Below are 26,375 nucleotides of genomic sequence, written 5' to 3'. Positions count from 1 at the left end.
GCATGCTTAGAGATACATGGAAATCAAGAGAACTGCAAAACCTGGTTACTAGATTCGCAGCCACAGATTGTTCTGATATGTGCAGACTTACAATTCTTACCTGCAAAACTGCAGATGCCAGAAATAACAATTGCATCACGACAGGTGCTCCTGTGAAACCAGAAATCTGGTGATCAAAGATTAGGTGATCGAAGTCAAAAGATTAGGATTGAGCAGCACGAGTTGCCATTTCAGGAGCTGGATTTTTACACATGGTTTTGAAAGCATGGCCCTATGTGCATAATGCTCACTCTCTCATTTGTGGAGCAAGGGGAAGCAATGCAGAAGTCTGGGGTTAAAGTGTGCTGCTGAAGACTTCTGAGACAGCAGAACCTGACTGGTCATCTGGACTCATAGCACCGTGTACATCCCTGTGTTCTACAGACTGTGTGCTCACTGCCCAGGACTTGCCCTCTTCACCCAGAAACGTTGCTTTATAAGGCTCCACATGTGTCCTATGGACATCCTGCCTCAATTCCTCATACTTGCCTTTCCCGTCTTCTGGAAGGCTGGATGCATGAGGTAAGAAAGTGCTCTGAGACCCATCAATGGGAATCTTCAACTGCTCACCAGAGGTAGGTTCTGGAGACAAATCTGAAGATCTCATGAGATGCTGAGTATAGACGCCTTCAGACAGAGAACCAGAGTGTGTCTCACTGTGCACCCGCAGCCAACGATGATGCCGGCTAAAGTAGTTGTAATGTTGATGTTTCCCTAGCTTTTTTTTCCCTAAAAAGCTCAGTGGCTGCTTGGAGCTAAAGGACTTGTCTATGCTTTTCGATGTAAGCCCTGACATTGTCAGATTGCTCATATACTCTGTGCAATATTCAACATTAGCATCAAAGGCACTGCACTCTGCAAGGCCTTCTTTCACTGTTAGGCAAGGCTTCATATCATGGACTTGGAGAACATCAGGTGCGCTGCCACTCAGGCCAGTGCCTGCCTGCTGGGATATGTCATGTGAGGAGGAATAAATCAGGTCTAATTCTCTGGGGCTCAACGCGTCACTGGAGTCATAGTCACTGTCAGTTGGAAGGAATACTTCAGAGCAGCCTTCTTCATCTGAGCAGGGCTGGGAATCTGAAGAGAGAACTGATTAACATTAAGAAGACAAGTACAGCAGAGAAATTGCATAAATGTCATGTATGTTTGGGGGTTTTTTTTCTTAATTTAGAGTCAAATCCACAATTCTGAAAATGTGTGTTTCCTCTCTGGAATTGCCCATGAGTAAAGACAGTAGTCAGGGAGTATCTACAGATGTGTTAGAAAGGTGATGTTAGAGTTAGGAAACCCCAAAAGGATTCATTTATTGTATTAAGTACAGAGAAGGATTTGAATTTGAATTGGGACTATGTTCTGAAAGGCTGAATTTCATAGAGATAGCTACTGGGGAGAGAGAAAAACTCTAATCCAGGTTCTGTTTTTATTAAAGATGTCCGTTGAGATTCTCCAGATTTACACCTCTGTAACTGTGAGCAGGGTGCAGCTGTTTGTGTGTGTAAGAGGCTTGAGGCCAGACATGGAGGAGGGTGAACAAAAACAAACCTTTTGCCCATCAGGTACATTATGTATATTCAAATCCAAAGCAGACACACTTAATTCAAATTTGAAATCATTGTCCAAAAGTTACACTGACATCCCTGCTGTATTTTTCCTACATAGGGATCAATAACATAATAAACAGTGGCATATGTGATAGAATGGATTGATGCTCCACTGCCCTGCATAGTTTCTAATGGATCCAAGGATAAAACCACAGATTTTATACAGTGCTGACTATTCACTTTGACTTAGTGTAAATTACCACACAGCACAGCAATAATGAATCAAGCCATGCAGGGCAAGATAATTCTCTGGATTACATGGTGCCAGAGCTAAGGATTATTCTGCATTCATGGTCTGTAATACAGGGAAAAAAATTAGCTCAGGGAGAGATGCTGAGAAAGAACACCACTGTGTAATGGAGCAAACCAAAGCACCATCATCTTTGGCTTTCTTTTCTTTTAACCTAATCTAATCAGAGTAGATTTACTCATTATTCTTAACCGTATAAAACTGCCAGTTTGAAAAAACAAATGATTATTACCAAAGTGGTCATGGCAGTTGTTTAACACAGCATCTGTTGCTTTTGTTTCTGCTGGTTCATTTACTCATTCCTTAAGGACTGCTCAGCAAATGATGATTTACATTTTTCTCCAAAGTTCTTCTTCTGATAGCAAATTAGGTGTTACTGTTTAATTTGCTTCATCTTTATTTGCTGTGATTCATTTCTTTCATCAGTTTAATTTTCCAGCTGTTCAGTAATCATCAATGAGGTGAGTACTTATTTGTGTAATTTTGTGTTTTGAAGTGCTTGTCTAAAACACTGAGGACACTGAGGTATGTGAAAGTGACTGTTAAATCAAACCAGCCTATTGGCACTAAAATTTGCTCTGCCAAAACAAAGCAAGATGAGCATAAGAAAGAACTGCTCCAAAGCAGAGGGACAGTCAAAGCATAGAAAGAAAATGGTTGAAGTATCAGAGAAACACACGGTGACAAATGGAGACTATGGGAAGTCTGACTTAGGTTCTGGACAAGAGTGGTGAAGGAGTGATGGGAAAGGGTCTGTAGCTTTGGCTTAGGATCTCAGTCTTACCAGTCTAATAAAACTGAACACGTGCACAATTAATACACAGGTGGCCCTAGATTTCTGAAGAGCTTTTGACAAGGTTCTTTACTACAGGTTCTGAAACAATGAAGCTGTAATTGAGATAAAGAGAAAGCTCCCTCCGCGGGTTAGTAGCAGATTGCTGGTGTAGACAACAAATGAAGTAGTCAGCTTTCACTGTGGATGGAGTTTACTAATTCTGGACCTCATAGAGAAGTCAGTGGTAGTACCTGTCACTTCCAACCCGTTCATTACATGATCTGGAACTGTAAGGTGACAAAATTATCTGCTGATGAGGGATTATTCTGAGTAGTTGACAACAAAAAAATACCCTAAAACATGCTGAAGAATCCCAGAGAGGCAAATGGCTGGTAAAGTGATTGTTAAAATACCTTGGCAGGTATGGGAAAAAATGTCCTCCTTTTATAAAAAGAAATACAAGAACTGTTATAATTAAAAGGGAGTTAAAAGGTTTTGCTTGATGAGCAAAGAAGAATTCTCTTACCAGTCACAGCTTTTCTCCTCTGGATTTTAGCCTCAGGTGAAGGGGGAGGTGAAGGAAGACAATCAAGATGTGAAGAGGTGGAACTGATTTTCTTTTGAGAGTGTTCTTCTGAAAGATCCACAAGCTTCTTTATGGGTAGGCCAGCTGCTGGCTGCTTGTATCGTGCATACTGCAGTGCTTCTGTGATCCATCTCATTTCCCTCCAGATCTCATCAATTTGCTGTGGAGAAAAACAGTGGTGAAAAACTACAGTTAAGTCTATTAATTTTACTAAGTGTGTACTTTCTTCAGGTGCCCAAGTAGGTGTGTAATCACAGCCAGCAGAGAGACAAGGGAACCCCTCACAGGACACTTCAGGGTTTGGTGGTCTGAGCTGCCTTTGGTTCAGTTCTTGTCCTCTTCCACCACTGCAGACTGCTTATGGCCACCAGTCTCTCAAATTATGTACCTCAATTAGGAGCCTGTACTTAAGAGGGGGGAATTCAAGCCTAAACTTTGACATGGAAAATGAATTTTTTTTTTTATGGAGATAAATTTTGATCAATTTTGTAGCATGCTGGATAGTTTGTTTCATTCTGTACTGGAATGAAAGCAAGAGCTCATGACCAACCTTGCAAAGCCAGGATTAGGTTAAAAAGCAGAATGGTCACATCAAACATGGTGTTTAACAGAAAAAGAATATACATACATGTAGAAGAATATACATACATGGAGAGTGGAAGTGTAACTATGAGCTGAACTGCAGGTTTTCTCCCTTGTCATAATTTTGGTCTGCATGCATTTTAACAGTATAAATCTACACTGAGACAGTTCTAACACATGCCTGTTGATGGCAATAAGAGACAAGTGCCTAAATCAATAGCATGATAGAACTTTAAATATCTATGCAGAGAGGAAAGATGCTGTTTCATGTGAGTCTTGAGATTCTTTTGACAATGGAACACTTTTGAGCAATTCAAGATCTTTGATGATGGAGCAAATGTTGCTGCAACCAGCAAATGACAGTAGCTTTAACATCCTTCCACTGCAGTATCCTTTCTAGAACTTCCTTTGTACTTCCCTTCCTGCAGAAAATTCTGCAGTTAAAGAAGTGAGCCTTCAGATTAATGCTGCAGTGTTTAAGGGAAACTGCTTTGCAATTACACAAGCTGCATTCTGCAAGAATGCAGACTGAGAGCCCTGGGTCAGGAAAGGGATAGGCAAAAAGGAGTGGTGTTTTGTGTGGTTTTATCAAATAGGGAAGTAACAGAGAGGTCAGTGAGAAGGAGACTGCAGCCCGGTATGTTCTAAGATGAGCTCTCCAGCACATGCCCTCAGATGGAGTCTGTCCATTCAAAGTGTGAAATCTATTGCCAAAGAATACTGTAGATGCAAGGGTTGTTCTTGATAAGCTGTGTTGGAGACAGGATAGCTGGATAGTTGGATCTTTGTTTTGACCTAGTTTGGCCATTTTTATGTAAAGGTGAAATCCCAACTTCAGTGATGTCAGTGCAAGCCTTGCCACTGGGTTAATTTGGGCTAAGAATATACACTGATAAGAATAGCAAATGGTTCAGAGATTAATTCATAATCCTATACCATTTCAAGACCTCAGCATAGCTCCACGAAGAAAATGCCAGTTAACAAACGTCTCACCTATATGGTTTTGGAGATGCTCTATTTCTTTTCAGTGAACCTCTCTCAGTCCCAAACAAAAACCATACTGCATGCAGTTTAATAAGATGCAAATCCTGTCAGTTTTCTCTGTGATGCCATTCTGCAGTGTCTCCTGGGATAATGGACCAGTCATTTTAATGAACTGCCAATTTAGGAATGTTTGAAGCATTACTTTTGAAGCATTATGTTTGAAGCTATATAAATTACACCATAAATCCAGTTTTAGTTCCAGTGTACATAGATTTCTTTCTGGGTAACATTCTGGTATAGACTTGAAGTACCCTGTCCGCTGGTTCAGGGTTTGGTTTTGGTATTTTTTAAAATTTATTTTCCACTTTTCAGTGTCCCTCTGACTCCCTTTTCAGAACTGCATTTATATAGACTCCCTTGCTCTTTACAATGTTTGGTTTGTGTAGTGACTTCAACACTGTCTTAGATGTAGGATCACACAAATGCTCTTGCGGTTTTGTGGTCACCACTGAAGATTGCGGTATGTGGGGGGCTGAGATATTTTTGCCAATAGGTGGAATACAGCTGGTTTTCATTTGAGAGGAAACCTGACAAGGCTAATACACTGTCACAATAATTCAACACAAAACACTGAAGTTTAAAATGTTCTCCCATATTTTCCTATCATATATATGTGACTCAAACACTTTGGAGAAGAGGAACACAGAACTGACTACACAGTGCATGCATATTAATATACATACACTTATTTGGGATGGGAAGGATATTTTTTTCCCAAATTCTCCTGCACACTGGGAAAAAGCTAGATTCTTTCAGAGCATGAGAATGGGAAGGTGAGAAGGAAGGAGGTGACTGAGTGTTAAAGGAACATTCCTCTGCCCTGTTGCAGGTAGCCAAAAGCTCCCAAGTGGACAAAAAGGGGATCTGAAGACAGGTTTGGCCCCTCAGAGGGCCAAACATATCAATGGAATAAATGGTTGTCTTGGCCTCTATTCCAACAGAAGGTTGCTTGAATATTAAGAATTTAGAGCTGAAAACTTATCTGCGCCTTACATGTAGCAAGACAGAGCAACAGAAAGACTGGTGAGGTGCTGGAACAGGCTGCCCAGAGAAGTAGTAGATTCCCCGTCCCTGGAGGTGTTCAAGGCCAGGTTGGATGTGGCCCTGGGCAACCTTGTGTAGCTCCAGGCCTGGAGGTTGGTGTCCCTGCCTGTGGCAGGGGGGTTGGAGCTCTATGATCCTTGGGGTCCCTTCCAACCCAGACCATTCTATGATTCTAACCATAGATGCCTGCCACAAAGGTCCTGAGTTTTATCTATAAATAACCGATTGCCAAAGTGGTTTGCGAAAGGACAGGCCTTGCTGTGCTGCACAGTGGGGTGTAGTTCAAAGATCCCTGACTTGGGCAGTCCTGATCTGGGAACAACACAGGAAAATCAGTGTGAAAGGCAGAGAATAAGCAAATTAGACAAGTATGGTAACATTTGTGATCCTTCTGCGTTGGGGGATGGAAGCAGTGGCACTGTATGGTGCTGGACAGACTTAGAGATGCATTTGGGGCCAGCTTGCTATCATACACATAGAGGTGCTTTCTTTGCTGTGGTATTGTTGATGAAGATTGTCTCCATAACCTAGTCTGAAATTTCATTTTAATTTTTGAAATTGGCAACTTATGGTGAAAAATGTCCTCAGTTCACAAAGACAGAGGAGAAGTATTACACAAATGAATGCCCAAGCATGGTACCAGGTTACGTCATGTTAGACGGGAGGGAATTTTACAAGCAGACCAACAGATTTATTTCTAACAGTCTAGTATAACTGTCATTTGATTTAACCCATAAAAATCCTTTTATAAAAGCAACAACTAAAGAAATCATGTTCTGGGGTTGAATTTCATAAAGACAGAATTGCACTTTTGATACAACTGCTCTTTATATGATGTCTGTGAATAATTCTCCATTTAGATTTCAAATTACAGCCCTAGACAATTTTTAAGAAGGCCACCTTAAAATCTCCTCAGAGTAGTCAGAAACAGACCAGTACCTGTATGTACTCTATAACTTGCTGGTGTCTTTGTTTGGCTGCAGCGACTTCACTGTCTGAAATTGCTTCCCTTAGGGATTGCTGGGTTTTCAGAGAGTCCAGCTCTATGACAGCAGAAAGGCGGCAATACAGGCTTATAAATTTTTCCTTGTAACAGCAAAAATGAACTGTGAAAAGACCAAGTGCAAAAGAAACATTGTTATATTCCGGCTATGAAATATGAAATCCTTAGCTTTCAGAACACATTTTATTGAATAGAATTACTAACTCTGGATGGGTTACTTTAAGCTAGAAATAAATAAAACAGGCTCTAATTTTCCTCTCATTTACACTGGATTTACTCTGTAACTTCACTGATTTCAAAAGAGTCATTTCTAATTTATATCTAAGTGAAGGGATAATCAGGTCCTTAGTATGCAGCTCCAGAGGCTATCTTGCCCTTGATAGCTTTAATGAGAAAGGCTGCTTTTGAGGCTTTTATAGCTCATCATTTCTTTTATCAAGAAAGTAGTGACATGGCTGGAAAATTGAGCTTTTTTTTTTTTTTTAAATTGAGTGTTTCAGAAAGAATCATTTGGAGGGATGATAACTTTCTCTTGGGCTGGGTTAGCTTAAATCAGTAACTTCAATGTAAATGGCTCAGCAGTAAAAGCATTTCAGTGATACTACAGATTGGGTGAAGTAATTAAAACTCTTTTAGGCACTATCACCTATCATCCTCTGAACTCTGATGCAGAAGGGTAACACAGAAAGTTCAGACATGAACTCTTACTTCGTGTAATTTGACTGTTGAGAAGCGCAGAGCTAGCTGAGCCACCTCTAAAAGAGGTAACGATACAGAAACAGCAGCTACAATGCCATGGAGCTTCACAAATGTTAAATTACCTGGCCCCTTAAAGCTCTATTATTCCATGGGCAATTGCAGATGCACAACTTACCAGTTATCTCTGCGAACTGAAGTACAGACATACCGAAACTGGCTGAAGGAGAGCAGATTTCCAGAAATACTTCCCCATTCATTGATGCTTTGATAAATGCAAGCATACAGCCTGAACTTGTTATAGCAGTGAATGCCAGCTGGCTTCCTACTGCTACTTTTCTGGATTGTGGCATGATATTTTTCAGGGTGTTTCAAGTGTAAATTGCATATATTCTTACCATAAATATGAAAATATCACATCTACTCATCCTTTGCAAACAACATGGTAAGAATAATTGAGAAGAATTTGTCAAACTAAGAAATCTACTCACAGAAACATGATTAGCATAACAATAAAGGCCTACTCTGAATATAGAATTCCCACAAAAAGGAGTGAATGAAAGAATTCAACCTTCTGGTTTCTCAGTGATGCCTAGATATTGCAGGGCCGTAGTCTGAATAGTGTGTGGTCTTACAGTATATATGCCATATGTGGTGGACTCTTGAGTGAATTACAGCCGCGGTTTCAGCTTCAGTGCTGAAGTTTCTAGCCTTTGTGGTTTTAAGTCAGACCCTTTAATGTTACTTTAACAAATGTTACTTCAACATAGTCTTTTGTGGTTATGCAATTATATAGTTGGTAGCCACCAGCTAATGGGGAATGGAAGCTTCTAATATTTGAGATGTGAGTCACAGTCACTTTATAAAATGTCAGGGATAATATATAATAGGTCATATAGAAATGTCGTCTGCCTTTGGCCAAATAATTGCTTACTTAAAAAAAAATCACTCAAAAGTAAAATTGATCTTTCCATGCTGTTTTCTCCATGACAAACTACATTCCCACTGCAGTGACACTGCTGAAAAGAGAGATCTGCATCCAGAATGCCCTTTGAGAGATCAGTCTTGCATGTTTACCTGCACCACATTATCCCATTCTTGCTTTAACAGCCTGATGCAAACCATGTCCCAGAAGCAAGAATGCCTCCTGCCCCTGGCCTGTGTATCACTCACCGAGACTTAGACATTTTGCATGACCTGTAGTGCAGATTCCTTTCACCAAAGATGAAGATGCTTCCTGCACCTTGCACAGCGAATGCAGCCTCACAGGGACGAATGGTATGCTCAATACACAGAGCCTACCTGTGCCTGCAGGGCACTACAGCCACCGCCATATGACCCAAGGCACTGAACTAGCTCTTCTACTTCAATTAGGTAAGTTTTCTTTTGAAGGGGTAACTTTTCCTTGGCAGACTATGCCAGCTCCTGCAATGTCTGTCTGTACCACTCCTTTTATGACAGCTCAGCTGTCATCTGTCCTCCCACAGCCAGCACAAAATCCCAGTGTTGTGTGCCCCACTTTGTGTGCTCCGTTTGATGTGGCTTAAGCAGCTGTATATTCCTGCCTGATCCACATGGAACTTGTGTTGCTGGATGATAGGAGGCCATGGATCCATTGTGACTACGGAAACACAGTCTTGGTAAGACCCTTCATTAACTTCTAATCATCATTCTACTACATTAGTGACTTTCATAGCACTTAGCATTGATATGTAGGGAATAGTATGGTGCTGGTACTCATGTCACATGAACACCTGAGAGAAATATCACCAAGGGCACAGTTGCCACTAGAGACCTATTCTGTAGTGGCCCTTTGTGTGCTGACTCCATCAGCTTTGGCACATACCTGTCTCTCTTTTCTAAGGCTGAGGAATAAAGATACACAGTTTTACAGGCCAGGAGGAAACAGAGGAGACTAATGTGTCAGGCTTAGCAGCCCCCATACTTACAATATTCTTTCTAAAAAGAACTGTGTAGTCTTTATGAGCTGCTTTTATATGGAACCTTTTTTTTTCCCTCTGTGGACCAAAGAAGAAATGAGAAACAGAGGAACTTGAAGCTAAAGCATCTTATGTCTACTGTGGGACAGCTGGAAAACTCTTGTTTTGAGGAATTTTTACACAGTCAGCAAAGAGGGCTGAATCTGCTACTGCACAGGGCGGGCTCCCTACAGAAAATGATTCAAGCCCAGTGCTTTGGCATTTTTCAAGCCAGGTTTTTCCTGCCTTACAGCAATAGGACTGAGTCTCCTGTGTTTTTCCAGGAATTGGAAGGAAAAAGATGACCTTTACATGGGAAACTCCACTCAGACCTTTCACAAAGTTGTGAGGGAGTCAGTCCTTGAGTAGGATTATCTGCAATCAGGAACTGAAAAAATTCTCCTCTACGAAGCTGATGATTATTCTTGTGACAATTTAGAGAAATGCTTTTTTGCATCTCCTTTCATTCACACTCCAACCTTGCTACATCGTGTGTAATTTTTGGTTCTGTTTTCTCAAGAACATCATCTTCCAAACAAGCTTGTAGACACATACTGGATAGCTGTGGGCTTTGCTCTATGCTTTGCATTTCAATAATGATTGCTACAGTATATGCTTTAACTGCTCTGCTCTCTCTATACCTTGTACACAGTTATAGGTAGTGTTGTTGCCAAAGCCATCATGTGATTTATTGACTCTCCACTGGGACAAGGGGGAAAACAGATACAACTTTGTGATTTTATTATAAGGAGACCGGGTTAATATTTCTAGGTGAAGCAAGCTACTATACCGAGTTCAAACATCTGAAGAGGGAGGTTAAGAAATCCTGAGTGTGGGGTGTAAGGATTATTCTGTCCTGGGGCAGTGCAGACGTCGTCTGAGGCGGGGAGCAGGAGAAGAAAGGAGACATTGTGACCCAGTTCCAACACCTCCTGTGTATACAGACGGAAGTGCTTAGCCTGTAGAGGGACACGCACGGGGGAAGAAATAGGAGAGAATTACAACATGGCACTTATATAAACAACACCCAAAATGATATAAAACATTAAAGAAAATTTGCACAACATCAAGCTCGGAATTTTTATAAAACATAAATATTTGGGGGGGGGGGGTGGTGGTGGTGGTGGAGGCGGCTATATGTGGGTTCATGTCACTACATAAAATAAAGATTTAAAGCTGCAATGTTCCACATTAAAACAACACACACAGGCACAACCCCCCTGAAAATGAACATTTATGTTTCTTATTAGGCAGAAAATGATCACATGCCATGTGCTTTTCAAGATTATGATTGCATAATTATGTGAAAACATGAAAATGGATTCAATTAAAAACCTTTAAGATTCAATTTAGGGTTGGTTAAGAGAAATATGCAGCTCTCCCTCAGCACAGCACTGGGAAGGTTTAACAAGTGCTGCAGCAAAAGAAAATGGCATACAGAGGAGTTGGCCTGAGGCTGCTGTGGAACTGCTGTGCGCAGCGCTGTATTTTACCCTTGGTAGGCACCAGTGTCACTGTTACCACAAAAATAATAAAAATCCATAAACTGTTGAATTAAAAATTCAATTCATTAAAATAGAACCTTGTTCCTGAGTCATCAAAACATTTGCAACTGTGTTTAACTGCATGGTCATGTTTTATCTCTAATGCACAACAGAATCATAGGATAGATGAGCTTAAATGCTTGGCTGAACTGCAGCCCAAGGAACATACCCATGGTGATGTCAGTATTTTAGTTCCTAGCTTAAAAAAAATAAATAAATAGCAAGATGCACAAAAGCTGTAACCTCCAAGAAAATAGCACAGAGACCTGTACAGAGCCCTATTGAACTGGAGTGACTGACCACAAGGCAGCTCACCATCTGTCTTCATTTTGGATTTACTTGAGCCTTACTTGGCTCTTCCCGGGGAAGAAGGTGCAGCGTTGAGAGATTCCCTTTGAAAGGCAAAGCCTACACCTTTCAAAATCAAGAAATGTAGAACCAGATTAATTTATTTTAGGGCCATGTCTTTCTAGCTGCACAAACCGACCTTGAAGTGAATATAAAGATTATTTACTTCTACTTTAAGGCCTCTTTGCCCTTGTAGTCCAAAATAAAATGGAATTCATGTAAACAAGAAACAAACTCCTTACCTTATTTTTTCAAGGATCTTTCACATCTTAGATTATCCTTCTGACTTTATTTATTCACATATGCGTTTTTTTGTACCTAAATGTAAAGCCAGAAGCCAGATACCTCTCCTCACCCACAGCAATCTGGAGGTCTGGAACTCTGAGTTTTATAAGTGCTACATTTGTCTATGTGTAAAATAGCAAAGCAGAGTGTCTGCTGCAGGCCTTTCATAGACCCTCACTATGACCTCCAAAAGAACGCTCAGTTGCCTTGTTTGCCTGGAAAAATATCTGTTTTGCTTTGCCAGCTGGGTGAAGGTGCTCACAACTACCAGGTTTGTGCAAAAGTGCTTATTTGCAGCTGCCAGAAGCTGCACAAATACACTAACAGTTGCAAAGACAGGAGCTACTTGAAAATTTGTCTTTTAATTATTGTACGTTCAAATATCCAGGAAAATAACTGCTTTATGGAAGATGTTCCACACATGTGCTCACTTACAATCATGGAATACAAAACTTCTCTGCTTTACTTTTCTTGCAACCATAACATTTCATCCCTACTTGCAAGTTACAAGGTTTGTAGCTATTAGTTATATTCTTAAGAATCCGTTTTCAAAAAGGTGATAAATACCACAAAGTACCTGATGCAGAGGTAGATTGATCTGTTTAAGGAGAGCTTTCACTGCCATCTGGAGCTCATACAAGAACAATTGAGTAGGGCAGTCTGAAGTATGATCCATACTTTCCACAGATTCCGAGCCAGAAAGTGTTTGGATCCATTCCCACTCATCTCTGTATGTTGAGTCAAGTTAAAATTAGAAATATAACAAAAGTTCAGTGCACAAGCAGGAATTCGGTGTATGTGCATTTGGGATCTGTTGGTAGTTTAATCCTCATACAGCAAAGGATTCCAAACTTGTGCAATTTTGATTGTTTATGGTTAAAAACCCAAGTCTGAAAAGTTTAACTTTTCTAGCACATGTCCATACATCAGGCTGAACATTCCTTGCAAACCTGTGAAAGTTCATCTGTCTTTGAGATATTTCACTAAGGCTCCTCACTCCTTGTTTTCCTTCTCACATACTTCATTCTCGATCCACCACAATATTTTAAAAAGCATGGATTGGAAATGACTACAGTGACAATTAGTAGGAAGTTTCATTTCTGTGGCAGACACTTTTCTACTCAGTGGAGCCAGAGAACGTCTTGGTTTGCTCAACACATATGCATTCTAGACCCGATAAATATGGGAATTACCTTTCTGGATCAAATCCTTAGTTCACCCTGCCCAGTATTCAGGCTTGAAAAGCAGCCAGCACCAAACATTCAAGAAAAAAATGTCCAGGAAACCCCACTACAAGACATGTAATAGATGTGGTACAATTTGCTCCTAAAGAAAGACCGGATGTTCAACTTGAAGAGTCGCAGATTGTTATAAACTCTGAAGCACTGGGACTTATCTTCCTTCCAAAATTTTTGTTAGTATTAACTACTGCCTTCTGGATATCTTTGTTATCCATATAGCTATCCAATTCCTTTTTCCTCATGCAAAATTATCAGTTGGTTGCTGAAATGATGGGGCACTAAAAAGCTATAAATAAAAGCCAATGAAAGGTGCTGCCCACTAGATGAGCACTAGGCAGTACTAATAAGTGCACTTGCCTAATAGGTAAGGGAAGCAATGGACAAAGGGGAAGATGACTTTCCTAGAGCACAGCACTTGAACAGCTGATAGCATTTGTCAAAATACGTTTTTTCAGTTGCTGTATGTTTGCTGTGGATTATAGTGAGAGACCAGGTATTACACAGGTGAATACACAGAAAAATCACAGGCACCTCATGATCAGTGAAAATCAATAAAAGGGGTGACACTGAATTCACTGGAGGCTGAGTCAGGACTGCAGAACATAGTCTTCCTAAGATATGCACGGAAGATCGTTCCTACTTTGCAGAATTTGAGTGACCACAGGACACAGCCCTTAGAAACCAACAGGCTCATGGGTATGTGTTCTGGATAGGTTTTCAGATTGCTGGGGACAGCCCCGCACACCTCTTCAGGTCAGTGCTGATCTCTGAGGGCTTTGCTGGCACCCACAAATTTGCAATGGTAAAACTGCCCTCAGCATTTAAATTTGATCAGTCATTTCAAACCACATGTTCTCTCTCTGCAGATCTGTGTGTAAATATGTACATACTCACTTACTTGGAGACATTGCTGTTGTCTCGGATTTTAACATGACACAGGACATTAGGCAACTTTTGCAAGACAAGCACTTTGATTTGATCCACAGAACTGCAGAGTTTAAGGTAACCCAGATACAAGCCGGGAGGCAGGCGTTGCTGACTTCGTTTGTGATAGGAAAGTATGTCCTGTTTTAAGAGAAAGAGTCCTACATAAAAATCTCTTCTTTTTTTTTTCTCCACAAAAGCGGAAGAATTTGGAATCAAAAAGCAACAGAAATTTTTACAGCCATCATTTTGTTTCAACAGTGTTCCCAATTCTCAAAGCATTTAAGCACATACTTAAGCATATAAATAATCTGGTAGTTTGGATGCACTAGGACAACTTCTTGTTTCAAGCCATACACAAGTTCTCTAAGCTCTCCATGTCATGGAGGGGTTTCAATCTTCCACAACTGTAGTACTTAGCTTAAATAAGACCCACCTCCACATTCCTGTCTGATCATTCCTGAGCTGGGTCAGGGAACCGATTCAGCTGAAAAACAACTCAGGAGAAAAAGCAGTCATTTTTCAGCCAAAGCAATTCCCTGTTCACATTTGGTACGTAGCTACACAGATGAAGCAGAGGAGCACTGGGAAAAGCTGTCACTTGGGGAAGGTGGGAGAGAGAGGCTGCATAAACCAGGACCACCGCCAAAGCAATCCCTGGGGAGTGCCAGCCTACATGTCTCAAAAACCCACTCTGTATCACCTGCTGTCAACAGGAGGATCTCTGTGAGCATGGGTATTGGTGGATTGCAAAATTTAATTAATGGCTGTGATTTCTGAACAAATATCTTTATCAACAAATAGAGCTCAGAAGGAATCAATAGTGATGGCATATTTGCCAGGAGACATTTTTAAGGCTAGGTATAGCAGTCCCCCAAAACTCCCCTAAAACTGATGTCTGCTGCCATCCTGAGAAACGTGTGCTTCTGCAGAGGGTGAGGATTAATACACCTGGCCTTATGCCTTTACTCTTGGAACCATCAAATTATCTGCCAGTGCTATGCTTGGCCCTGACTGATGCAATTAGACCCTCATTTTCACAAGCACTTCATGAACGAAATACCCATTCGATGATTAAACAAGTAATAGAAGAAAGGGTGGGCATTAGATAGGAATGTGTAAACCATTAGGGGAACATTTTTTCCATCTCTGTGGAAATCTGATCAGGCCTGTATTTTGCGTTTCCTAATATAAAACTTTTGCCCAGATTGACATTTTTTTCTACACCTTTAGCACATTTTAATACATTAAATCTAACATAGATCAGGTAAGTTTTATTGTCTTTTGGAAATTTTTTAACGTTCCTAAAACCTGGTAATGTATATTTTGATTGCCTGTCAGTATCCGGTTCGAAAAGCACAGTCTCTACCCAAGACAGTGCCTCTGATTGAAAAATTACCCACAGCAGTCATCATCTAGTTGAGGGTGTTGAAGAAGGGACTAAAACAATGTAGTAGTCTTGTAGTATTTTGGGTAATGATGCAACTAAATTTTAGAGAGATTAGCTACTGACATTTTGTGAGAAATAGGTTGCCATGGCCTACAGAAAACATGGATTTATCTTTATATGAACTATGTTTAACATGAGTCTACACATACCCTGATTCTTGAAGGGCTGAAAACTCATGGCTCTATGTGATGTTAACTGAACTGATAATGCAAAGAAACTTCTAAGACAGACCCTTACCTTGGTATTTTTCTAATTGTGAAGTCTAAGTCTATGTTATGCAGAAATTAGAGGAGGGTTATGGTCAATAAAGAATTCTTTAGCAGCTATACCAGGCTCCAAGGAACTCTGAACTCTGCAGAACAAGTTTATTAAGTAGAACAGTAAGGTTTTTAAACCCAGTTTTAATGTTCAAGTTTGGATGGAAAAATCTTACAGAGGGTAGAAATTGTGTCTGCATAGGTGCTTAAGAACATCCCAGAGAATTTTAAAGGTTTTTATATCCCTTGCTACAGAGTTCTATAGCATGGTTTCCCGAAACTGATAGAAACTATTATTCTCTGTTAGGACTTTGAAGTAATTTCTTCAGAATCTCATGGATATATTACATATTAAGGATCTGATCCCAGACCCACTGGAAGTAATATAAGTCTTTGCTTTCAATGGGAGCCTTGCCATTAATTTTATTGGGCACTGGATTAAGGCCTAAAATTCTACAAGACTCTTCCAAAAATCAGGGCTCTGGCACAGGCTTTACAAAAGCAAATAACATAGAGTAAGAGAAGCAAAGTACTACCTGGATTGTTATAAGCAAGATGTCTAATGCTGTTGGCTCCTCTGGAGTTGAAAGGGATTTCCTCTGGCTTTGTAGTTTGGATACCTGCATCCATTTGCCATTAAAAAATGAATAAAGACTCTCCACTTCTCTTATAGTAACTATCAACATATTGCCATGTCGATCCTTGATTGGCTCATAAAAAACTCTGCCTAAGTTGTGAGTTCCCAGCAAATTCTAGAAAACAAGCAAATTATAAAATGAAGGTTATTTATTGTGTAGCAGGAGGCTGATATTTTTTGAAACTTAACTTTGTGCTCACTGACATCAGTCCTAGTGACTTCAGTACAAACTAAGCACACAGCGTTTCTCACACCCTTGCCCTGCAGTCATCTCATTCAGTGGCAAGAGGAAAAGTTTTCCCCAGGTTGTGTTTGTGGGTTGAGTTGAGGATCCTTTGAAGTGTTTCATATGGCAGCATTCAGTCCATTGTTTAGTGAAGAACATAAGAAAGACTATTCTGACCAGTGCCTTTCTAAAAGGAAACTCTGCAAAGTAATTCACTTGTTTGGACATAACTTGCTATTTTTCCCCAGTCATGGAAAGCGAAAGGATGCAATTTTTAGTGCTGATCTAGCAGTGATTCCTTTGGTAGCAGTGAAGCCTTTCTGATGTGTACTTGCTGAAGAGTTATCTCAACCTCCCCACAGCCAAGTATCAGAGATGATAAAAAATTCTTCCTCTGTCCACAAATCATTCGTAATGGACACTTCAAATGTTTTCTGTTAGGATCATTAACTATAATCTCCATTTTTTGGTCTCCATTTTAAAATTATTCAGATTGGTTTCAGCAACAAAAGCAAGAGTGCCTCATATCTGTGTTGAGTATAAATAATTCTGGTGCTAGAGTGTGTTTGTGATAGAACACAGAAAAATTTGAAGAGACCCTTTTCCTTTTACTTCAGATACGAAGAATGTGCTCAACAAAACTGGCAGAAGCTAACAAACTACCAGGGCAAAGCTCTCCAGGAAAATATGTGAGGATTAAAGAAAAGTAATTTTAAAAGACTCCACATAAAATATACATTTTGGTCAAAATCCCTTTCCTCGCACAGTAAGGCATCTGCTTATAGGTGCAAACACACTCAATCCAGTGACCAGCCACTGAAGAGATTCCCAGATGTCTTAAAGAAAAATGCCTAACATTTAAAATATGCCCATTACTTTGCAACTTTTTGAGAGATCTATGGTAAACTGGATAGTAATGGGGGTAGTTTAAAATGAAAACTTGAATTCACAGGGCAGTACATTGTATGTTTAGTGAAGTGCTGTACATTAACTAATGACATTGTTAATGGATAGATTGTCCTGAAATTATTTATCTGTACTTAGCAGGCCATATTTACTTATAAACTGCATTATTAAATTGTTTACAAACTCTAGTCAGCAGAGGGACTGCCCCTAATGTGGCTATTTTAGCATTTTTGTGTCCCTCTCCAGGGCATACCATTGTATAGTGTCTTCCCTCTTATTTTAACTGTTCTGCCCTTTGAGGTCAGCCTCCATCACTGAGTAGTGCCGGGTGTCTTCAGCATATAGTTTGTATTAATCTGTGTGTCCACAGCAGGAGCAATCCCTGCAGGTAGATGTTACCCATCTAGCTACCACATTAATCACTGCAACCTATGAACGTGCCTAGATGGAAACAAACAGTTCTGGGCTGTCACTGGCTGTATATTCTGAATGGCATTCCAGCAGAGACAATGGTGGCACCTACTATTATGAATATGTGACTAATTCACATACCAAAAAAGTTTTGTATCTGCACAGCCTGGCACTCCATCACTTGTGTTTTGTTTTCATTGGTTGTCTGGTGGTAACAACAAGCAAAATTACAGTCCCTGTTGTCTCCGAATCTACTGATCTAGTCCCTTAGCAGCTGTGTTGTCACTGATCTTTTCCATTCCGTCCTGAATTCCTGCAGAGTCAGTCTATTAACTGCCTCAATAAAATCTATTCAACCGTATAAACTTTACCGAGATCCTTCCATTGGTGGATCTCATTAGGCCACACACCGTTACAGGCTGGCAGATCAGTGACAATCCCTGACTTAATCAGGGGACCAAGCTAATGGAACAAATGTTAGGGACAATAAATTTGCCAGAAATTCAACAGAGCAATATACCACATGGACACATTTGCTTTATGTCTGTGTTTCAAGCTCTGCTCTTAACATCTCCAGTAGCAAATAATAATAGAATGTACTAGGAGTCTTGGTTACCTCAAAGTGCAGTCCCTGCATACTACCAGTGCTCTGTTAAAGGCAGACTGCACAGAGCAGGGGAAACTGAGCTAACCAAAGGAATATGTGCTACCTAAGCTGAGCTAAACACACCAGAGGGAACACTCAGCAGACACAGTTCAAACTTCTTCAGTGACAGCTCAAAAGACTGACAAACAGCTGCTGCTTAACACAGGTGGTCCCCCAATAAAGGTACTGCAGACTGGCATTCCATATATTTCGGGATACTTTGGGGAAATCAGTCAGGACAGGTGGTTGCCCAGGAAGGCTACTCTTCTGTCCAGACTGCTGTGCCAAAAGATGTAAAACAAACCCCAGGAGGATATTCTTAATAATGGCCACAAAGTACCTGGCTCTCAGGGCTGCTATAAACCCTAGCTTATTGCATTGCCTGGCAATAACAAGAGGGATGGCTGCATGGCTGATACCTGAGCCAAGAAATATGAAGATCTTCATTAATTCCATGATTGTGCCATGGGTTTTGCTGGAAAGTTTTGGTGGCTTCATTCAAACAGAAGGTAGAAGAAAGTGAGGCCTGGATACACTTTGTGTAAGAATCATGCCCACTTCTGTTTGAAAATATATTTTCCCACAAAAGGAAATATTTAATGAAAATGTGTGCCTTCAGCTAGAGGTTTCATGGTAACATGAAACCCATTCTTCAACAGCTTTACAATAAAGGTCAGAATGTTCTGCTGGAGAGAGTGTGATTACTATTTGCATAACAAATAGTGGACCAAGACACAGAAAGATTAAGTGGCCTCTTCAGTACCACTCAGGTTGATTCTATAGCACAGGTTGGAACAGAACCATCCAGAGAGTCACTGCTATGCCTTAAGAGCATGATGTGAATGGTACATGTAGCGCTGCTGTCCTTTCCACTGGGCTGAGGGCTCAGCACAAGACCTGTGCACCACTGGGTTTAAAGGTCTGAATAGGTCACTGACTCGTTCTCTGCACAAAGGTACATTTCACCTTAAAAATTCTGGCAGCTCACTTAAGAACTAAAAGGAAGATTTTTTTTTTTTTCCCCACTGAAAATCCACAATAGCATAGTCATCCTGTTTGCCCAACAGTGCAGTTCTGCCCTCAGAGCCATACTTGAGCTGTTTGTAAGTTGTGGGGGAATCCAGAGTACTGTTTTGCCACCTTCAGTCATCTACTTGTCCTTCCTGTTGGGGACAGAAGCTACCTATTGCTGCAGGTTCCCATCTAGCACAAGGCAGGGTTAAATCTCACCCTGAGTTTAAATGCTTCATACATATATTAATAATTCATAATGAATTGGCCTTATAAGAAGTTTTTGAGCAGCGAATAGTAGGATTATAACTCTTGAATTCCAAATCTAAAAACCCACAGGCTTATCTGTGGTCATTATTCACTAGTTTGTATCTGTTCATTTCTTTGCCTGTCACAATTTTTGTTTCTTTTCCCTACTCTTTATGTTTAATGTAACTCCTTGTTTCCAGCTGGCAAGAGAGGCTTAGTATTGGTAGCTCATGTCATTGTAGATGATAATGCTGCTCCAAAGAACAGGCCAGTGGGGAGTGGTGAACCATAGGACAGCTGGCAGTACTGTCCCTTAGAGACTGGAAAGGCTCAAAGGTAATAGCTAGAAATATGCAATGCAACCAACCTGTAGCTGTGCTGCTGCTGAGAGCATCTTCTGCCGGGCTTGAAGTGTTGTTGATGAGGACACAGATACAGACATATTCTGCCTCAGCCATCTGATATCATCCCACATACAGGACAACTGCAAAAATATATCCAGCTCAATCAGGCTTTGTTATCTGCATTTACAAAAGCAGAAATTAAAGCATTTTGGGCTTGGAAAAATTAGTAGATCTGCTCATTTTGAGTTTCTGCGGATTGCAATGAGTTGCCTAGATAATCAGGAAACAGATATTGAATCAGACACAGAAGCTGCCCTGTAAACAGCATACTCCTGTTTCAATTGCTTTTTGGACTATTGTGTAAAATTGATTTACTCTTCAGAGTATAAGAAACTTTGTAGTATAAAAAATAGTGCGGAGCTCAAATGGCAGCATAACCACAACACCAACTTGAAAACTTCTGGTTATTGCTTTAGACATTTCCTCTAAATGATCACAAAACCTTTATGTGTGCAAGTAGCAATCATTTATGTAGGAACATTCATTTAAAAAAGCTAATTATGCTACTGTCAGCAATCCAGTCAGAATTTAACCCCTATAAATGGTTTGTGATAATTGTGTTTTAACATAAGCAAAGGGTAAAGCCCTTCATCATTTACCTTTTAAATGATGGCATTCCACATACTCAGAATTATGGGCTATGGCCTATGCATTGGTATTAACAAATCTATAGAAGCAGTACATGAAATTAGGCTGCCTTTACCTTTGTGAACCACAGGAAATCCTGAGTAACTGAGCTACTGTGACAGTCATCAATTTCCACAATTGGGATTTGATCTTCATTGGTTACTAATAAATTGTCTTTGTAAAAAAATATAACAGATAAGTAGAGTCCCCTACAGAAAGAAGAAAACATTGTCAAACACCATTCATGTCAAATGATAGCCAAAGAATCATAGGTGTTAGTTCTGAGGAGATGAATCATCTGGTCTTAACTTCTGTGCTATATAGGTCACGCAACTTGAGGTGGTGAATTCTGAAAAGTATTTGAAGGCTTATCACTTCAGGTGATGTGAAACTACAGGGATATAAGAAATTATGAATCTCCGCAAGCCACTGAATCAGGTGTAGTAAGAATTTGGCCAGAGTGAACAGTACACAACGGCGGCTTTATGCCCCTTAGAAATCAGAAATTTTACCAAAACTTTTTATCATTAATGGGCTTAGTTCTGCCCTCATTTGCTTCAGAGTAAATCTGAACTCAATAGAAAATCAGGTGGGCTATTATGGCTTTGCACTAGCATAATCGAGTGTAATTTGGGCAGGATATCTACAAAACTGTTTACAGAGATCATTCCTTTCAATATTTACCCTTGCAATTAGTTGCATACATTAAGTAGTTCCTTGGGGAATTTAAAGACTCTGGAGAGCTCTTCTGAAAGAATCAAACTCTTATCAAAATACAAAGAAGAAAAAGCAAACTGAACACTCCTGGCAATGAAAGAAGAAATAATCCAGGATAGGCAACTTCCATTTACTAAAACAAATTATCAAGGCTGAGACCTGTTTGGGTCACACTGGGTTGCAAACTTCGCTACAGATGTTAGAGACTGTGTTGCCTGTTGCCAGTGGACTATTAAAACTTGTTATCTGAGCCCTGCATTTTATATTATGAAGGAAATCAATATTTGTTTCATTACTGAGCAGCAAGAGAAGTGGTGCTTTCAAAATACCTCTGTAACAGCACTTTGTGTTTGCACAGAACAGTTCACTCTGTTACAGTCCAAATCCATTCCCAACAGTAACAATGAAACGATTCTGATGGTTTCAGTAGGAGCTGGAGCACTGTTTTCCTGTCACTTGCACTGGTCTTACATGTACATGATTCTATCAGGTTCATTCTGATGGATACCGTTTCATTGGTAGTAGAAGCTTTGCAGTATTTCTAACACGGTTTTCAGTATGGGAGTCACACGCTAGCTAAGCTTCAGAATGTTTGGGAGATAAAATGAATGACAAACCGTTTCAGAGTCTTCACAAACTTATTTGATGAATGGAAAAGGTGCTTCAGGCTTCTGGAAACTGACTGCTTGCGTCCAGCATTCTGTAATTTAGAACTTTCTGAAATGAAAAATAAAAAGGACTCAAATTTCAGTTAGTATCTCATGAAGAACTTTTCTTACTTGAACCACAATGCCAAATTTCAGTCAGTGTCCACTACATTCCTTTCAAAAGGCATTTAGAAACACTCTCAAATACAACCTTTTGCTTATAGTTTCATTCTTTTAGTGATAGGCAATAGCAAAAAATTTCCTGCCTTGCAGCAAACTCAGACTTGGTAAAAATGTTTTGCTTCTAGGCAGAGCACAGCTTGAACCAGTACTACATACTCTTCATGGTCAGAATGAATGTGAATTATGGGGGAGGCGTCAAAAACACAAGAGGAGATTTGAACTATCAGTCAAACCAAATAACTGGTGCCCTGGCAATCGCTATCATCTCAGCACCACCAGCCTAAGCTAAGTAAAAGCTTTAAGGAAACAACTAGTCTGACTCTCTTCTTCCTCTGTATCACGTTAAGTGCATTTGTTTTGTTTGGATTTTTCCCCCCCATCAGAACAATTCCACTCCCCTGTATTGCTTCAGAGCCTACACAGTTACATTTGCTCCCCAGTAATCTGGAATCCAAGGAAGAGGTGTTTAACTAACTCATTCGTTCACTGGACGTCCAAGCTGCGAGCTGCTGCTTCTCAGTAGAAGAATTTTATAAATAATTCCCCAACATTCTAAAAAATGTGGCTAAATTTTTATACATTGTATTATTTTCACTTTCATGATTTGCACTAAATATCTTTCCTTCTCAGGTTCCTTGTAAGAAAAAACAAAAGTCTTCCAGTGGGAACTGAAGCTCTGAAGCTTGGTCAAACAGCTGTGCCCACCTGCGTATCTGTAAGCAGCTTTTGGAGGGTATGCCAACAGTCAGGAACATGCAGGGTTGTGTCATACACAGTGCATTGTCACTTGTTGGTGTCCATGCATGGCATTTAAAAAAGGAACAGGCATGTAAAACTGTTTGGGGATTTTTTGCATTGTCTTTTGTGATGTCCCTCCTGCTTAGTGCTGTTGTAAGGTAAACAGCAGAAATGTTTCATTTTAAAAAGGAATTAATTCTTCAGATATTTTACTGCAATCTGAAAAGAAAGACAAAAAGCAAAACATAACTGTGAAACTACATCTCAGTTTTCCGAGATCTGGATTAAGCAAGGGTACCCATCCAGACTGAAGCCTGAAACATTTTGAGGGACAACCTTCCAGTGGGGAAAACACATGTCTTGTGAGGCTGTAATTGCTGAAAGCCGCTCGTCAGTCTGCTTAGGTGTTCTCAGAGTAACGTATTTCCCACTTATCTCTGATGCAGAATAGGAAGTGTCTATCTCTGTCTCCCTAGCGAGCTTTAAGTTTGAACATTTAAGAAATTACTACATTTGCTCTTGTCAAAACCCCATCTGTGGAAGTGCTCAGCATCTTTTTAAATGATGAATACATTTGCACCATAATTTGCACACTGAAAACCAGAGAAAGAAGACATATTGTTAGCAATAATTACCACTCTGCTGAACAGCAAGTACAAAGAAGATGAGGTTCTATTGGGGGTGAAATTATACAATTCAGATGTATGAGACTTATTAGATCATCAAATCTATTGTCTTTCCAGTGCAAACTTGTTCTCCATGGCTTATTCTCCAATGCGCTATTCAGTTTAGTCTTAACAGACTCATCCAAATCCATGACTGCTTCTTTGATGCAACTGATCTTTGTTTTCTTTTCCTTTTTTAAAGACAAATATTTACTTTTCTATCCATATCTCCTCAGATAGCTTTTATTTTACTGTGCCTTTTTTCAGTATATCACACTACTGTAAACCAAACGCCTCATGAAAACTCCTGTCCCACTGTTTCCTTCTTCAAAGGTTAAGACCTATTTAGGAATATAAATTTTATTCTAATTATGAAATTTGTATTTACTTCTATATTAAGAATGCAAGGAGGAAACTGCTGAAGGCAAAGGCACATAATTCTGTATAAAAGACCCAGAGACTGCAGCATTAAAATAAACAGGTGCATTACAAGTGAAATACAGGTTATTGGGCTATCCAGTGGTTTGGGTTTAGTCAACAGATTTGCAGAAGCCCACAGCAAAAGAAGTAATGTAAAACTAGATGGAGACCATAAACTCTCCTACATTCCTATTTGCTTTTGTTTTACAGCATTTTGTGTCTACAAGCCAAGAAACATGGAGTTGAGATTAGAAAGATAATGTGGATCTACAGAAAACGGAACTTTGTGATTTAATTAACTAATAAATAACAGAGTAACCTTTATAGAAAAGCACCAGTATCAACAAGATTATATCAATAAATGATACAGCAATAGAGCTGTGAGCAATTTTAATAGGAACTCAGGAGCGAACAAACAGTGGCCGAGATAGAGAATTTCCAATGATTAGATTTAGAAGCATTCATGTTTGGGTTGAAATAGGCAATTATGTTTACAACATTAGCACCTTTTCTCAGGCAGGATATGTGTCTCTTTGCAATTCACTTAAATACAACAGATACCTAAACCCAACGTTGGTTGTGGCAGAACAGGAGCAAGTTGCATGCTCAGACACTAGCATGCATCTGGGGGTTCTGTTACGAGGAATGTCTGTTACGCTGTGGCATTTCTCTGTGGAAGATCATCTGGAATTCTTTGTCCTATCACTAGACAGGCGGGTGCCTCTCCTCAAGTGGGGCAGATGTGAAGTAAACGGAATTACCTCAGTGCAACATTATCTGAGATCTTAGCCCCACAAAGGAGACAGCCCGTGGAACAGCTAAATATCATCTAGGGTGACCCTAAATAAGGAAGCAAATTAGTGCAAGATGAGCTAGATCCTACTGAAACCCTGGTGGCGGGGGGGGGGGCATAAAATGGGGCTTAGTTTTCACCAATTTTGAAACCTGATGAAAATACATCAAATAGCTGGAAACTTCCAGACAAATTCAAAGCTGCACATTTTTAGCAGTGCAGACAACTGACACTGGGATAATGTGCACAGAGACATAATGCTACAGAGAAGGTAAAGGCATAAGTGGTGGCCAGACACCTCAATAGCTTGAAATGTTACCTCACTGCAAGGTGGGATGTCTTTCAAAAGAAAATTCTGTATCTCACGAAGAAACTCTTGGCATGTCAGTCATATTACTGGGTGGTGTGTTTTGGATTACAAAGTCAGTCACAGCAGCTGAAATTGTAACTTCTTAAATTCCCTACCTGAACTCCTCAGTTGATGGCCTGGTTCTCAAGCCTGCTTTTGCATATTCTCACAAATAATTATAATCCAAGCATCTTAAATGCCCTGTGGAATCAGAGCTCCTCCTCTTTGTTAAATGCAATAAAACTATGTGCTCTGCTTGTGAATCAAATTACAATTAGAACATTTTTATTTCACCTCTGACTTGTCTAGTAAAACACATTTCAACCAAATTTCAGAAAGAAAACTTCTGGTAAGCATTTTACTGAAGGGTAAGGTTCCTTTCTTAATGAAGCATCCCACAATTACTTAATCCACTCAGAACTGTTTAGAAAGAATGATCTACAAGAAAAAAAATACTTTAAAAATACATTTGAAGTGTTGCCAGGACATACAATTGTAGTAACTCAGTTATGACAGTCTGTAACATGGTATTAAGAAGACAAATGGATGACTGTTGTTTGTAATCATCAGGGTTTTCCAGAAGATTAAATATATGAAAGCAAAGCTTCCTAAGTAATTCCCTAGGAGATTTCATCATATCACAGAGCAGGTTCAAAAGCAACAGCTGATCTAATTCCAAAAGCTCTTAAACTCACTGTACATTCCAATGTATTCTTCCTGGTATTTTTGTAAGCTTGTTTTCTTCAGCCCCTGAAGTGCAAAGCATAGGGCAAAAGGCAGGCTGCAGTGCAAAGGCTGAATGAACAGACTTGGGCAAGAGATCTACTTGGAATCTGGGCGATTTAACCCTCCTGGATCATGCTGGAGCACACAGCCTTGCTCTTCTAGTTCCTCTGAGTTTTTGCCTGTTAGCCAAGTCATCTCAGACCTTTTAGATTGATTATGCTTAGTTATTTTCACTTCCTTTGCACTCCTCCTCCACTCTTTCAGCCAGCCTGAGCAGCATGAGCGTGATATCCTGCAGAGGAATCACTTAGTGAAAGGCCATGGTGCCCAGACCCCAGGCTTGAGTCCCAGCTCTGACTTCTCCTAACG

General features: G+C 40.0%; 1 protein-coding gene across 1 annotated transcript in view; it reads right to left on the bottom strand.

The window, feature by feature from the left end:
* Positions 1–334: 334 nt before the first annotated feature.
* The window catches only part of ANKFN1 (ankyrin repeat and fibronectin type III domain containing 1), a gene marked incomplete at both ends in the record, with an annotated part of 61,929 nt that continues 35,888 nt past the window's right edge, over positions 335–26,375 (bottom strand). Inside the window, 10 exons of the mRNA XM_084273629.1 lie at positions 335–1,119; positions 3,195–3,414; positions 6,864–7,030; positions 10,393–10,561; positions 12,357–12,507; positions 13,919–14,085; positions 16,188–16,403; positions 20,105–20,221; positions 20,845–20,977; positions 22,103–22,202. Coding sequence (XP_084129755.1) covers positions 335–1,119; positions 3,195–3,414; positions 6,864–7,030; positions 10,393–10,561; positions 12,357–12,507; positions 13,919–14,085; positions 16,188–16,403; positions 20,105–20,221; positions 20,845–20,977; positions 22,103–22,202 — 2,225 coding nt within the window. The remainder of the gene's footprint in view (positions 1,120–3,194; positions 3,415–6,863; positions 7,031–10,392; positions 10,562–12,356; positions 12,508–13,918; positions 14,086–16,187; positions 16,404–20,104; positions 20,222–20,844; positions 20,978–22,102; positions 22,203–26,375) is intronic.

Source organism: Gallinula chloropus (genome assembly GCF_964237585.1).
Source record: "Gallinula chloropus genome assembly, chromosome: 20".
Lineage (NCBI taxonomy): Eukaryota > Metazoa > Chordata > Aves > Gruiformes > Rallidae > Gallinula > Gallinula chloropus.
Note: the sequence above shows the minus strand (reverse complement) of the source record. Positions and strands in the feature narration are given on the sequence as shown.